The sequence below is a fragment of the Agelaius tricolor genome, unplaced genomic scaffold (genome assembly GCF_023055355.1).
Source record: "Agelaius tricolor isolate 1412-34295 unplaced genomic scaffold, bAgeTri1.0.p SCAF_57, whole genome shotgun sequence".
NCBI lineage: Eukaryota > Metazoa > Chordata > Aves > Passeriformes > Icteridae > Agelaius > Agelaius tricolor.
Window position 1 is genome coordinate 1,840,526 of NW_027269317.1, and position 14,515 is coordinate 1,855,040.

The following is a 14,515-nucleotide window of genomic DNA, read 5'->3' on the forward strand; positions in this document are numbered from 1 at the left end:
CAGTATTTTTCTCTTCCTTCTCTTTCCATCATCCTTTTCCTTCCCACAAAGATTCCTTCTGCAGCTTTTTGCCTTAAGCATATTGCTGCACACTCCCCCTCACCCAGTCCCTTTGCAGCACACCAACACCATCCATGCCCTGTTGTCTCAATCCTTTCTCCACTTCTCTTATTGCCCCCCTGGGTGTCCAAGTTCTTAATTACCTCTGGGTGAATGTGCAAACTCCCTCAACCTTCTCCCAAGGGACCCTTCAGAGATATTTTGGGATCATCATCCCTTTGGCACAGGACCCCTTCCTGGCTTTCCCTTTTCTAGCCTCCATGGGTGCCCTGCCATGTTCACTCCCCAAAGATCCCAGTGCACTCACTGATGAGATTTTCAGTGCTCTCTCCCTGCTGACTCTTCACAGCCCCCCCTGATGTGTCACTCGTCTGTCTCCTGGTCACTCTCAGGTACCCAATCAGTCCCCGGTGCTGCCGCCCCCAAGGGGGCCGATCACCCAAACTGGGTGAGGCACCTTCAGCTGCACTCACTGCCCGCTGCCCCGGACGGTGGAAGGAATTCCAGACGAGTCCCAAGGTGTGTGGAAAAATTGACATCTTCAGAGATTCTGTCCACAAAGCAGACAGAGGAGTCCTGTAAAAGTAATTACATTCCTAAAAAAATGGGAATGGCCATGAGACATTTCCCACGGGGTCTGTCCAGTTCTTGGAGGACACAGCTGCCTTTTCATCCTAATTTTCCTGGCCACATCTCCCTTTCCCTTTCTGCATTGGCTGTAGTGCTTGAGAAGTACAGACTTCCCAATCCACCTACCACATACCCCCTTGATATGCTCCCACTTTTAAATAGCGAACGATATTCATGATTCTGTGAAGTCTTTGTTCTTCTCGAAGTTCATGAATTTGGCAGGACCTTGGCTGAGCAGCAGTCTGTGTCATCAATTAAGAACATTTTCTGAAACTGATGGCTTCTCCTGTCACTTTCTTGTGTCCAAGTCCCTGGCCCTATCTTTAATCAGATTCACAGCATCTGTTTGTAAAGACACTTTCCTCTTCCTTTCATGGGGGTTTCCCCGTTTGTGGGACATCCCCCCTGGAGCTGTGTGTCCCCCCCTTGCTGCAGCCCCAGCCCTCAGGCAGCGCTCAGCCAATCAGAGCACGCGGCTCTGATGACTCAGCAGTTGCCAGGCAGACCCGCAGCTCCCAGCGTTCCCCACCTGCGCCCCGCCCCCCTCGGCCCCAGCGCCCCCCTCGAGCGGAATTTGGGGAGGTGGGAGTGGGGCAGCGCCAAGGCCGGGCCCCCCCGCGCTGTCCTGGCGGGAGCGGCTGCAGTGGGGACCGAGTGCGGGCGGGAGCGGCCGAGAGCCCAGCGCTGCCCCAGCCCGACCTGCCCCAGCTCCATCCCTGCCCCTGCCGTGGGATGCTGTGGGTTTGGGGGCAAGAGGGAGCCGGCAGTGGGTGCTGGGCCTGGGGCAGGAGGAGAAAGGAAGGAGAAGCAGGGTTGAGGAACAAAATGGTCAAATGAAGCACGTGGGAGGAGAAGGTGGGATTGTGCAAGAGAAAGAGGAATAGCAGGAGGAAGAGGAGTGTGAGGAAGAGTAGGGACACAGGAGGAGGAACAGGAAGAGGAAGCAGCACAAGGTTCCACCTCTCCCTGTATCTGCAGCCTCTGACCCCAGCCCCAGGAGCGTTGCCCCCCCCCACATGCAGCAGGTGACTGGGGATTGGGATCCACGGTTTTCCCGGGGGTGAACCTTGGTGTTTCTGAGCTTTTTAGGGCTAATTGTTGGTGCTTTGTTTTTTTGTGGGGGCTGAATCTTTATATTTGGAGGGGGCTTTTGCTGAATCTTGATGTTTGGCAAGTTTTTGATCTGTGTCTTGATGTTTGGAGGACTTTTGTGCTGAATTGTGATGTATTGGAGGTTCTTAGAGACACAAGATGCCCAATGACTTAATGAGATGAACTTGGGCAAGGAGGAACTCCCAGTCCAAGGGACTCTCATCTTGTTTTTTTCTCCAAACCAGGATTTTTCATTCCCAGGGCGTGTCTGGATGGAGGAGGAGGAAAAGCCCTGGAGATTCTGCACGAGGAGGGGCTGCAAACCCAGCCCAGGGAGCTGCAGGGAGGAAAGAGCCCCCTTGAGCCAGGAAGGCGGCCGGAGATCCAGCCAGAGCTCAGAGCTGGTGGAGAAGCCTCATGGCAGGGAGAAGCCCCACAAGTGCTTGGAATGTGGGAAGGGTTTTAGTCGGAGCTTGGGCCTGATCCAGCACCAGGTGATCCACACTGGGGAACAGCGCTATGAGTGTGAGGAATGTGGGAAATGTTTCAGCTGGAGCTCCAGCCTGAGGCGGCACCAGGTCATCCACACTGGGGAGAGGCCCTATGAGTGTGAGGAGTGTGGGAAGAGCTTCAGCCAGAAGGGGAGCCTGATGCAACACCAGAGGATCCACACTGGGGAAAAGCCCTTTGAGTGTGGGGAATGTGGGAAGAGCTTCAGGCAGAGGGGCCAGCTGATGCAACACAAGATGATCCACACTGGAGACCGGCCTTATGAGTGTGGGGAATGTGGGATGAGCTTCAGCCAGAAGGGGAGCCTGATGCAACACCAGAGGATCCACACTGGGGGAAAGCCCTATGAGTGTGTGGAATGTGGGAAGAGCTTTAGATGCAGCTCTGGCCTGAGGAAACATGAGAGGATCCACACTGGGGAAAAACCCTATGAGTGTGGGGAGTGTGGGAAGAGCTTCAGCATCAAGTGCCAGCTGACGGAACACCAGAAGATCCACACTGGGGAAAAGCCCTACAAGTGTGGGGAATGTGGGAGGAGCTTCAGAGGAAGCTCGGCCCTCATTCAGCACCAGGTGATCCACACTGGGGAACGGCCCTACACCTGCTTGGAATGTGGGAAGAGCTATGGGTGGCACTTTGACCTGAGAAAACACCAGCGCACTCACACTGTGGAGAAGCCCTACAAGTGTCCCCAATGTGGGAAGAGGTTTCACAGGAGCTCCGATCTTCTCAAACATGAGCGGAGTCACACCGAGGAGAGGCCCTTCCGCTGCCCCGACTGCGGGAAGGGCTTCAAGCTAAACTCCCACCTCACCATCCACCGGCGCATCCACACTGGGGAGAGGCCCTACGAGTGTGGGGAGTGTGGGATGAGATTCTCATCGAGCTCAGCTTTGACCCGACACCAACGGAGGCGCCACTAAGGGAAGCCCTGTGAGTGCCCCGAGTGTGGGAAGAGCTTTGTGCGCTGCTCCAGCTCCATCCTCCATGAGAGGATCTGCATCGGATGATCCCCAGTGACCCCCATTGGGCAGAGCCCTGGTGATCCGTGGTCCTGGTGATCCAAGTAGAAGGCATCTGGCTGGGGGGCTCCACTTCTTCCTGATTCCCTGTGGGCAGCTAGATAAACCCAGAGGCAGGAACATCCATCAGGATGCAGGCCTACAATGGGGATTCCTTGGGGAGAGCCGATTTGTCAACTTTCAACCCCATAAAATCTTTTGCATTCAATCCTATCTTCTGGTGACATCAAGGAGTACTGAATGGTCCCTGAGGTATATTCTGGGTTGACTATATGATGCTTGTATCCCCAGTCAGTTCTGTTTATGCTGAATAATAAGTTTTGTACCTGTAAGACTTGTCCTGAGAGTGAAGGGGGGAGAGAAGAAGTGCGGAGTTTGTTTTCAGAAACTGCACTCGCTCCTCCACATTCCTGGTCTGGGACTGTGTTGTCTGCAGATGGACAGACAGCGGGACAGAGCTCTCCTTTGCTTTTAGTTAGTTTTAGCTAGCTGAACCAGAGAAGTTCCCTGAACTGTGGGGTTTTTTTCCCTTTTCTTTGGACCTGTTTAAACCTGCTCTGGCTTGAACACCAGAAGAGCAGGGGCAGCTCACACCTGTGGCCCACCAGGCCGGGCCTGGGCCGCGGCATTTCCAGCGCCAGAGGGACTGATAAGGGACTGAGTGAGCTGAGCTACAGCCCACAGAGAGACTTTGTGAGTTTGTCTCTCTTTTAGAGCAGCAAGAGGTTTTATTGTTTTGTTATCTTTCAATAAAGATAAAAATATCCATTCCAGAATATGCAGTTGATCTTCCCAGTTATCACTCCACTAACACAGTATTCCACATGGTATTTCATGGTCCTTCAAAATAAACACTTGAACACCAACATAGGTATCTATTCTGTTAACAGATTTGTGTGCTAAGGCTAATTCAATTTCTTCTAGGGTCTTTGCTGCTGGGGTCAATTGCCTCTCATCAGTAGAGAAGGTGGTGCCTGAAAGCAAATCAAACAATGGTTGCATCTGATGATTAGTTATGCCTAAATATGATTGAATCCAACCTATTAAACCAACCAATTTCTGTCCATCAGTAGCAGTTTTAACATCAATGTCTAACGTCACAGTTTGAGGCATAACTTGAGTGTTGGTCACCAACATACCTAGATAATTCCAAGGCATGTGTTCCTGCACTTTCTCTGGGGCCATGATCAGACCAAAAGCTTTCAAATTTGTCACAGCACATTGTTTAAGAGCTAATAACTGTTATCAGATGCCAACAAGAAATCATCCATGTAATGATAACAGTAGCAGTTTTTAAATTGCTCCTGCACTTTTGACAAGGCCTGTGCCACAAACCATTGACAAATAGTTGGCGAATGTTTCCTGCCTTGGGGAAGTAACTTCCATTGATATCTTTTATTGGATTCAGCATGGTTTATGGAAGGCACAGTGAAAGCAAATTTTTCTTTGTCTTGCTCAGCCAATGGAATAGTGAAGAAACAATCTTTCAGATCAATGACAACTATTTGCCATTCCTGTGGAATCATTGTAGGTGTAGGAAGGCCTGGTAGTAAAGCTCCCATTGTTGCCATTACAGCATTTATCTGCCATAAATCATGTAAAAGTCTCCATTTTCCCAATTTCTTTTTTATTATAAAACCAGGGGTATTCCAGGGGCTGAATGATTCCTCAATATGTCCTGCTTGCAATTGTTCTGTGACTAATTCTTGCAGGACAGTAAGCTTTTCAGTAGTAAGGGGCCAGTGTCCAACCCAGGCAGGTTTATCTGTCAACCATGTCAGGGCCACAACTGGACGTTCATTGTCCTGCATCACAGTGGCCCCCGTTAAAAATCCGTAGTAATTTTGACACCCCATTGAGATAAACAATCTCGTCTCCACAAACTTTGAGGAGCATCAGCAACATAGGGTCTGATGTTAGCTTGTTGGCCATCAGGATGTTTCACATTAATTACAATGGCTGACAGGCCACCTGTTGTAGCACCCCCAGACCCCAGGAGTCCAAAACTTGCATGAGTGAGAGGCCACGACTGAGGCCAGCAAAGTCACGAGAGCATTGTGACATCTGCTCCAGTGTCAATCAAACCTGTTACTGATATGGTTCCTGGATGGACATGCATCCACTGGTGGTGAGGATGCATGTCTTTTCTGGATGGTTCTCTGTTACTTTCTCAGCCCAGAACACTTGGGGTACTCCTGTTGATCAAAAACTTCCTGTGCCGCGACTTCGGCCCACTGTATTTGGAACAAAACTCACAAAAGGTACAATTTGAGCAATGCAGGTTCCTTTCTGAATAGTGACAGGAGGGTCATCGATGGATACCATGGCATGAATCTGTCCCAAATAATCAGCATCAATAAGCCCTAGATGCACATGAATACCTCTAAGTGTAGTTCTTGATCTCCCTATCAAAAACGCACTCAATCCCCGTCCTATCGGACCATAGGCATCGGGGGGCACTTTACATATTTCTTTTGTCAGAATGGTTACTGTGTCAGCGGTGGGTATATCAATCCCTGCGGACCCGCTTGTTGCCCCTGAGTATTGTTCACAAATGGGCAGCTTTGCAGTGCTGGGAAGGCCCGCATTTGCTGTTGTGGTTGTTGGGGTATTTGTTTCCCCACACGCCCCTTCACGTTCCTCTTTGGGTTTCCCTGCAATAGCTGAACCATTTGCATGATATTTACTCCTGCACTGTTTAGCATAGTGCCCAAGTTTAGCACAGCGATTGCGCACAGCATCGCTGCCTGCACTTGGCTTAAATGTCGTTTTCCGGACAACATTTGACACTGGTACACTGTGACCTTACGTGCCCTTGTTGTCCACAATTATAACATTTTGCTGAAGGTCTTAGCACTGCAGCAAGAGCCGCCATTTTATGCTTGACTGAACCAACTTTCGAGCAAGCAGTAACCATTTCAGACAAGGTGGGTTCCCCAGGTAAAGTGTCAATAATCTTTCTGCAGTCTGGGTTTGCATTTTCTTTAGCCAATTGTATGCACAATTTGTCTTGCAAAGTTCATCATCTACCTGTTTCTCAATAGCTGCAGCAAGTTTTTCTGCAAATTGCAAAAATGGTTCTCTCATCCCTTGCTGTATAGTGACATATTTCTGTTTTGGAGCTGCCATTTCCATTGTTTTAAAGGCACTCATGCCAATTTGCTGAGCTTGTGCCGAAATCGAAGGATCCCACCTTGCCTGTAAATCTGGATTGGCAAAAGGCCCAGTGCCCAGCAGGGCATCAAAACCCACAGCATGACGAGGGTCGTGTTGAGGCAACTGCATATTTGTTAGATCTGTGCGTTCAGCCGCTCGCCTCCAAGGGTCTTGAAATACACCGTATTGTACTGGCTGGAATAGAATTGTAGCAAGATGCATGATGTCATAAGGTGCAAGCATATCTGCATTAATTACACATATTAATTGCATTACCTGTGAGGAATTAATACCATACTGAGCCACTTTTGATTGGTGATCTTGCACAACCCTCCAGGCAAAGACATGATGACTGTCACCCTGCCCTGTTCCAGGAGCTTCTTTAAAACCTGGAGAAGCCATAGGGTTATCACAGGCAACATTTGCATTGGCACTGCTCTCCTGAGGTCCTCTTGGAGCACCTAATCTTTCTATCATGTCCCAATTCTTTTCTTCAACTGCTTTCCTCCTAACAAATTCCCAAAACTCCTGAGGCTGTCGAGGAAGCCCAGTTACTTGACATGGAGGCAAAGTCCATGGGGCAGCAAGGCTAGAGCTCTTGGGAGGTAAAGAGACCAGAGCTCCTTGCCCCAACTCAGGTGTTACTGCGGGCGACTCATCACTTGCTTCGCTGTTGCCGTCACTGTGAGGGAGCAGAGGATACGACCTTGCAGGTTGTTCATGCAGCTCAGAGGGGAGCGGGGGCGGATGGCTGGACTAGAGCGGAGGGAAACGGGGGGGCAGACGGCTGGGTTTGTCTCTCTGCTAAAGACATTTCAGCTGACTGGTGTAGTGGTGTAGTGTATACAGGCACCATCGTGGGCTGCTGTGCAGGTGTGAGATAAAGAGGTTTAGGGGTCTGATAAGAGGATGCTATGGCAGGTTGTCCGGAAGTTTTGGCAGCTTTCCCAGAAGCTTTTGCAGCTTTCCCAAAAGCTTTGGCATCCAGCCCAGAAGCTCTGGCAGCCTTCCTGGAAGCTGTGGCAGCTTGCCAGGTAACTTGCATGGCACCCGGACTTTCTTCAAGTTCCCCATCAGAGGCCCCCTCTGCCTCATCCCCCCCCATCAGGTTCTGTTATCAGCCCCAACTTTTCCTCCGCATCCCGCTCTGCTTGTTCTCTCTCTGTTTTCCATTCCTTTAATGCCTCAAAGAGCGGTTCCCAAGTAACTGCTAGATCGACAACCGTTTTATCTCCCGTTCGGATGACTTCCCACAGTCTGTCCCTGACTTTTTTCCATGCCTTAGCACTAAAAGCTGTGTCGGGATCAGTGCCAAAATCCTGTGATTTAGCCCACAGCAATATATTTCGAAGGGCATAGTCTGAAGTATTAATTCCGTTATTCCTTAACAAAACTTTCCATGTAGCCAGAACATTTTCTTCCTCTTTAGACAAATTATGTCCCATTATTACTAGTTGGTGGCTCACCTACTTCCAGGTGTCTTGATAGGAGGAAATCAGGTCCGGACCTCCCTGTGGCTTCCACCTGCCCCTCTCAGCTGCACCAACGCCGCCTCCCCCACTACGTCCCAGTGGGTCACGGTTGCCAGTTGCTAGGACCCCGTGTGGGCCCCCACCGACTCTGTTCTTATCACGTCGGGGCAGAGGGGAAGTGTCGCTGTCGAGGTGGTCATGACATAAAGCAGAGACCACAAGCAGTCTCAGATGGCAACTCTTTATTATTGAACATGGCTGACTTTTATACACTTTCCAATTGTTTATGCTTCTTCTATCTTTACTATTGGCCACAATAAGTCAACATAATACTATCGGTGAGAAGTTACAGTGACTTAACTAACTTTCTAAAAATGCTTCGTCCAGCTGCAAGGTTCTCTTATCTTTCTTCTCTCCTTGGTTACAGCCTTGGAGAGAGCTCCTTATCAGCTTCTTCTTACTTCTCAGCTTCTTCTCTCTCCTTTAGCTAACAGGCCGCTGTTGGCCCCTTTCACAATTCCCCCTTTTTGTTTTTGGACTGTGAATGCAGCTGCTATGGATTTTTGCAGGGCCCTTTGCAAACATCCCAGCAGAGAGGGGACACACAAAACCACAATCACAACCATCAACAAAAGAGAAGGGTTTAATATCTCTGTCATTAAAAATGTAGTCATTAAAGGGGAAGCCAGAATGGGGGTAGGAGATGTCTTCTTAGTTCCTGGAGCAGGTGTCAACTTCTTTGGAAAAGACTTACAAATCCAGCTGGGAATAGAGGTAATACCAGAAGAAGAAAAGGCTGTGGACAAACTCTTAGAAATAAAGTAGTGGTGTGTACACCTGATGCGGTCCAAAATGTGTTAAAATCAAAAAGGAAAAAAAAAGGAAAATAAAAAGCTGGGGAAAAAATAGTTAGTAGAGTCTAAGATGTAAAAATGTGAAATAATGATAACTTAACACTAGAAGTAAAAAAAAGTTTGAATCCAGCTCAATTTTTTTGGCAAACAAAAAGGTACCTTAACACATGATTGTTCAGAAATTGTGCAATACCAAGCTGAAGTTCAGGAGGATGTAGCAGAACAAGCCCACCTAGAGGGGGAAAAGATATATGTTGATGGTTCATCCAAATGCTTATTAGAGAAAAAGAATCCCTGGGCAGCCAGGGTGAGGGTTGTTGAGGCTGTGGGTGTTTGACCGCTCTTGTGCGGGCGGCAGAGTCTCGGGGCTGCGGCAGGGGCTGATCCATGGGGGCGGCCCCGCGTGACAACTTCCAGCGTTTGCCCCCCGGTGGAGGCGGCGCGGGGCGCGGGTTTGTGTGGGCGCCGCTGGGGCTCGGCAGCTGCTTGGTGGTGCCGGGGTCTCGGAGGGCGCGGGGTTGCTGCACACGCTCAGCAGCCCGGCAGCGGCGCTGGGCACGGCTTGCACAGTTTGCTGCTGAGGAGCGCGGCTGCCGCAGGGACGGAGCTGCCCGGGGGTGGCTCCCAGCCTGCTGGGGTCCCAGTGCAGGGCGGCAGCCTCAGCCCCAGTAGGTGGGTGAAGAGAGAGAGAGAAAAGGGGCGAAAGGGGGGCGAGGCACATCCCCAAGGTCCCCACAGGGGCCCTGCTGTGAGTGAAGAGAGAGAGAAGAGGGGGTGGCATGAGAATAAGCGATAAGACAAAAGCAGAGATGGCCTTGATCTCTCGCTAATTCTCAAAAGCTCACCAAGTTATTTTTGTTCTCTTAAAGCAAGATTCTTTTTTTCTTTCTTCTTTTTTTGCTGATAGGATGGGGCGGGGGGGTTTGTTCTGAAAAGGTGTTAGAAGAATGGATCTGTGAAGGCTGAACAGCTAAATAATGCTCAGACGATCAAAGGCAATAGATGTTAAGACTGGCCTGGCTCTCTTTTTTTTTTTTTTTTATGTTTTTGGTTGTTTGTTTCGTTTGGTTTGGTTTTCTTGGGTTTTGGGTGGTTTTTTTGTTTAACTAATTGTGGCTCACAAGAAGAGGAATTTGCCTCTGAATTTTCCCTTCAGTGCTGTTAAGGCTTCCTGCCTTAGAAAGAAAGGAAAGCATCCTAAGCATGGCAAGTCCCTTTTTCTCTAGGAGAACTGTCCTTTACGTGATCCCAAGAGCTGAACAACCTAGCGCAGCTCAAGACTCAGCTGGGTACAAGAAGAACAAGCAGCTGTGGCCAAAAACACCCCAAAAAACCCAACTTGTTGCTAAACCCAGGAAGTTTTGAAGAATGCTAATGGCAAATCCTGATGTAGAGTTGCCTTTCCTCCAGTCACTGTCCTGTGCTATTGAGAAGTCCTTTTCAAGTACTACTGATAAATGAGGCAGCAATCCAAGGCAAGGGAAAAGAGAGTGGATCCAGGCCAGCAGAATCAAAGGGATGTGAAGGAACCTGAGGAGTGGACTAGCACATTTAAACCGGGTGATACCAAATTGGCTCCTAAGTTGGGACTGGGTGGTAACGAACTGCAAGGACCCAAATGATCCAAGGAATGTACAAAGAATCACAGCTAATTGAGAAACAAGGCCAGGTTTATATCAGTGGTTTCAAGTGCCATCTGGACAAGTCCTGAGACACGTCAGATATCCAATTTGGGGAGGAATACTTCCACTCCAAACAGGAGCATCAGGACTATTTCGGTCAGAGAATTCTCATGTTCTGGCCTTAGCCTGTGACGTCTACAAAGAGGGGGAGGAATTACAACTTCCATCAGGGCCATACCATATACCCTGTTTGCTTCATCCTAATATCAGATATGCTGGGTTATAATGCTGGCTTAAATGTAAATGTTGAAATTGTGGGAAAAAATGGTATTGTAGTTTACACAATCGATGCTCATGTTGCAGGAAGTGTCGAGCACCAAATCTATCCCCTATCCAGATAGAACTCAGAACAACTGAAATAATAATTTGTTTTGTGGATGGGAGTTATTAGTGCCTGTTGAGTGGGAGATACCTAAGGAACAGTGGGAAACCACAATTACAGAGTGTCAAAAATGATTTCCCTGGAAATTAGCAAAAAGGGAGTGACAAAGAGAAGAGGGCAAGACTGGATTGGCGGCTGTGCTCGCCACCGAGAAGATCAAATACACCTGCTATGGGCAGCAACCCCATAGGCATGGCAGGTGGGGGTATAAGCCATGCCAGACCTCTGTTATTCCTTTTTCTGTCACTCATCTTCTGTCTTTTCCCTTTAGGGATACCAGCAAAATCGTGTCACAAATGCTATCAAAAGCATTACAGGGAAAGAAATCAAAGTTCCTCTTTTATTACACACACCCATGTCAGCAGTCACTGCTATGACCCATCCAAATTAAGTACCTGTAGGCAAAACAGGGGAAAATACTGCATTGCTAGAAACTTAGGAAAAAGTGAGAAGATATTGGGAAGTGAATGTCCAAAAGGGGAGAGATGGATTTGTTTCACATTTGCCTTTAAGGGTAGAGTCCAAGATTTGGTAAAAGAACAATCAGTAAACAAAAAGGGAAAACCAGCACAGCAATCTGACTCTGTATCAGCCCCAATTAATAAGCTGAATCATCTTATAAGACTCCAAACAGTTGTAGAGATAATAACAAACATAACCAGATGGGCATTAGAATTAATATCAAGTCAACAAAGCCAAACAAAACCCAAAATATATCAGAATAGATTGACTTTAGACTATCTATTGGCCAAAGAAGGGAGTGTTTGTGGAAAATTTAATATGTCAGGTGTAGATATATTAAAATAGATGACCACAATGAAAAATAGCCCACATACTGATCCAAAACTGGGAACCAATGTTAAAAAAACTAGCTGGTGAGATCATGTATGGAATGGTGGAAGAAATTAGGCTTCTTCCTTTTATGTGTTACAGCTGTTTGGATATTTCTTCCTTGTTTGATTCCTTGTTTTATTCAGCTAATTATCAGCGTAGTCCAAAGCATAAGAAACATTGCCCAAGCTAAATGTTTTATAAAGAATAAGAGGGGAGTTTGTTATAGATGCTGTTCCAGATTGCAATGCAAGATGTTTTCCATGACCATCTGTATGGCAGATTATCTTTGTCAAGCGGGCAGTTTGCCTTATCTCTCTCTTTGAGTGACCACATTCACACCTCCCTCAGGAGGGGACATCTGTTGATAACAGACTATTGAATGTCACTGCATGACTGATAAGAACTGTAACATCCCATTGGGAGATGCTCCGCCCAGAGGGAGGAGCCAAGCATTGCTACCCAGATATAATCCAGAGGTTTTTGAGACACCAGCACAGCTTTCTCCACTGGATTCCCCAGAGGAACAGCAGCTGCCTCTTCTTCCACTGGATCTTCAGAGGAAGAACACATCCTTCTCTACAGGACCCCCCCTGCTCCAACAGAATCACCCCTGACACTGCAGGAGGGCTGCAGCCACATTTCCAATTGCACTGCTACCACACCCTGACCCACAGGGTGTCAGGTTGGGTTCTGACTCTGTCAGTGTTGTTCTAGTGTACTGCTTTCTTTACTTTATCCTTTTATTTTTTTCCTTCCCTATTAAAGAACTGTTATTTCCTGCTCCCATATTTTTGCCTGAGAGCCCCTAAATTTAAAGTTTATAGCAATCAGGAAGGGTGGGGAGGGTTTACATTCTCCATTTCAGGGGAGGCTCCTGCCTTCCTTAGCAGACTCCTGTCTTTCCAAACCAAGACAGCCACACGTCCCGTGTCTGTGTCACGCCCCTGCGACTGTGCCGGCCACCCAGCACCGGGACTGGTCCCAAAGAGGCCGTGGCAGGGCCTGTGGAAGGCCCCGGTGCCCTTCCTGCTCAGCTGCGGTGGCAGCCGTGGGGGCTCATTCTGCTGCCCTGAGCAGGCAGAGCAGAGGAGCAGCTGCTTCTTGTTTGGGCTGTTGCTAAAGTTCCTGCTGGGCTGTGTCTTCAACACTTGGGGCAAGGTCTTGCCTGCAAGCTGGGGCAGTTTGGGTGGTGTGGGGGTGTCCCCAGGGCACGTGGAGGTGTGTCCTGGGGCTCTCTGTGACACAGTGCACCGTGGTCACCGTGGGATGGAAAGGGACAGAGCGTGCAAGGGTGACCCTTTGTGACACGTCGTGACATAGGTGCTGGTGGTGCCACGGCCACGCCACAGTGCTCGGTGCACGCGACGGGACAGGACGGGACAGAGCAGGGCTGTGAGGAGCCCCCACACAGCCAACTCGTTCCTTGCTGGCCCGGAGCTTTTCCCAGGCGTTCCCTGTGCAGGTGACCTTGAGGCCAGGCTGCGGGACTCGGTGACGTGGAGCATTTCCCAAGCGTCTGCCATCCCTGCGGCCGGTGCCCTCGAGGACAGACTGCAGGACTTGCAGTCCTATTTCCCTTTTGAGACTTCTCTCTTGCTGCTGCCCTTGAGGACAGACTGCAGGAGTTCCTGTCCTGTAGCCTTCCCGAGGCTCTTCTGTTGCAGGTGCCTTCAAGGCACAGCTGCAGCACTTGCTCATCTTCAGCTCTTCCGAGGCCTCTCGGATTCAGCAAGCACTCATAACTGCAAAGAGTGACATGGAGCAGAGACCCCCCAGCGTGCCCAGGCTGGCCTGGGTGGAGGAGGAAGAGGCTGGAGCTGCCTCAGCACAACAGCCTGAAGAACTGGAGCAGTTCCAGCTGCTGCAGGAGCGTGAGTGTCAGAGCTGGGCCACAGGGCTGGTGCATGTAGCCAGCCTGGCCCCATCCCATCCCATCCCATCCCATCCCATCCCATCCCATCCCATCCCATCCCATCCCATCCCATCCCTGTGGACATATCCATGGATAGGACAGAAGCTGGGCTGGAGCACCTGGCAGCCACGCTCCATCCCCCGGGGCATCCCGAGGCTCTCCCTGCCTGGGCAGCGTAGGGCTGGGCTGTGCTCTCTGGCCTCTCCCGCAGCCCCTCAGCTCTGGCTGCGCTCGCTCTTTGCCAGATGCAGCCCAGGACCGGACACAAGAACAGGAAGCCGCCCGTGGCCGCTTGGGCAGAACGGCGCAGGTACCTGGGGCCATCCCCACCTGGGCTGGGCCTGCTGGCACTGCTCAGCCAAGCACCAGGCTTGGAGCGCTCCATGGATTCTCCCTCTCTTGCTGCCCTTCTGCTGCCGACCCTCTGTGAATTCATCACGTGCCTTTGGCAGGAAGAGACCGCCGGTGTGGGCACGGGCGTCTTGGCCAACCTTCCGTTCCTCAATGCCGAGATCGATGCTGCCATGCTGGATTTGCTTGTGGAGAAGGGTGTCTCCAATCCAATGCAAGTAAGCAGCCTGGGGCAAGGGCTTGATGGCCACAGCAGTGGTGCGGCGCCTCGAGCCGGCTCTGCCGGGCTCCCTGGGCCTTTGAGGCCCAGCCCAATGCGGTTGGAAGGGAAGCATTTCTCAGGGGGAGTTGCTGCTCTGGCAGCTCTCCAAGTCTCCCCGTGCCCTCTGCAGGTGCCCGCCATGGTGAGGTCCATCCACCAGTGGCTCACGGCCAATGAGGCTGCTGGGCACAGGCTGGACAAGGCCCTTCTGGAGCTGACCGAGGAATACCCCTCTGACGTGCTGATCACCCTCTTGCGCTGGGCCCCATCGTGTGACAGGTAGGGCAGCCCCACGT

At 50.2% G+C, this 14,515-nt stretch overlaps 2 protein-coding genes across 2 annotated transcripts in view; one reads left to right on the plus strand and one right to left on the minus strand.

The window, feature by feature from the left end:
- The window catches only part of LOC139604915 (serine/threonine-protein kinase PAK 3-like), a 27,685-nt gene extending 24,411 nt beyond the window's left edge, over positions 1 to 3,274 (minus strand). Inside the window, 1 exon segment of the mRNA XM_071456235.1 lies at positions 3,234 to 3,274. Within this exon segment, the coding sequence (XP_071312336.1) occupies positions 3,234 to 3,274 (41 nt within the window).
- LOC139604937 (zinc finger protein 135-like) lies at positions 1,928 to 3,688 on the plus strand. The gene has a single exon (XM_071456275.1). The coding sequence runs from the start codon at positions 1,962 to 1,964 to the stop codon at positions 3,213 to 3,215; it is 1,254 nt and encodes a 417-aa protein (XP_071312376.1). The 5' UTR covers positions 1,928 to 1,961; the 3' UTR covers positions 3,216 to 3,688.
- The last annotated feature ends 10,827 nt before the right edge of the window (positions 3,689 to 14,515 follow it).

Bases quoted from the DNA above. Each gene is read 5' to 3' on its own strand.
- LOC139604937 (XM_071456275.1), top strand. From the start codon at position 1,962: ATGAACTTGGGCAAGGAGGAACTCCCAGTCCAAGGGACTCTCATCTTG.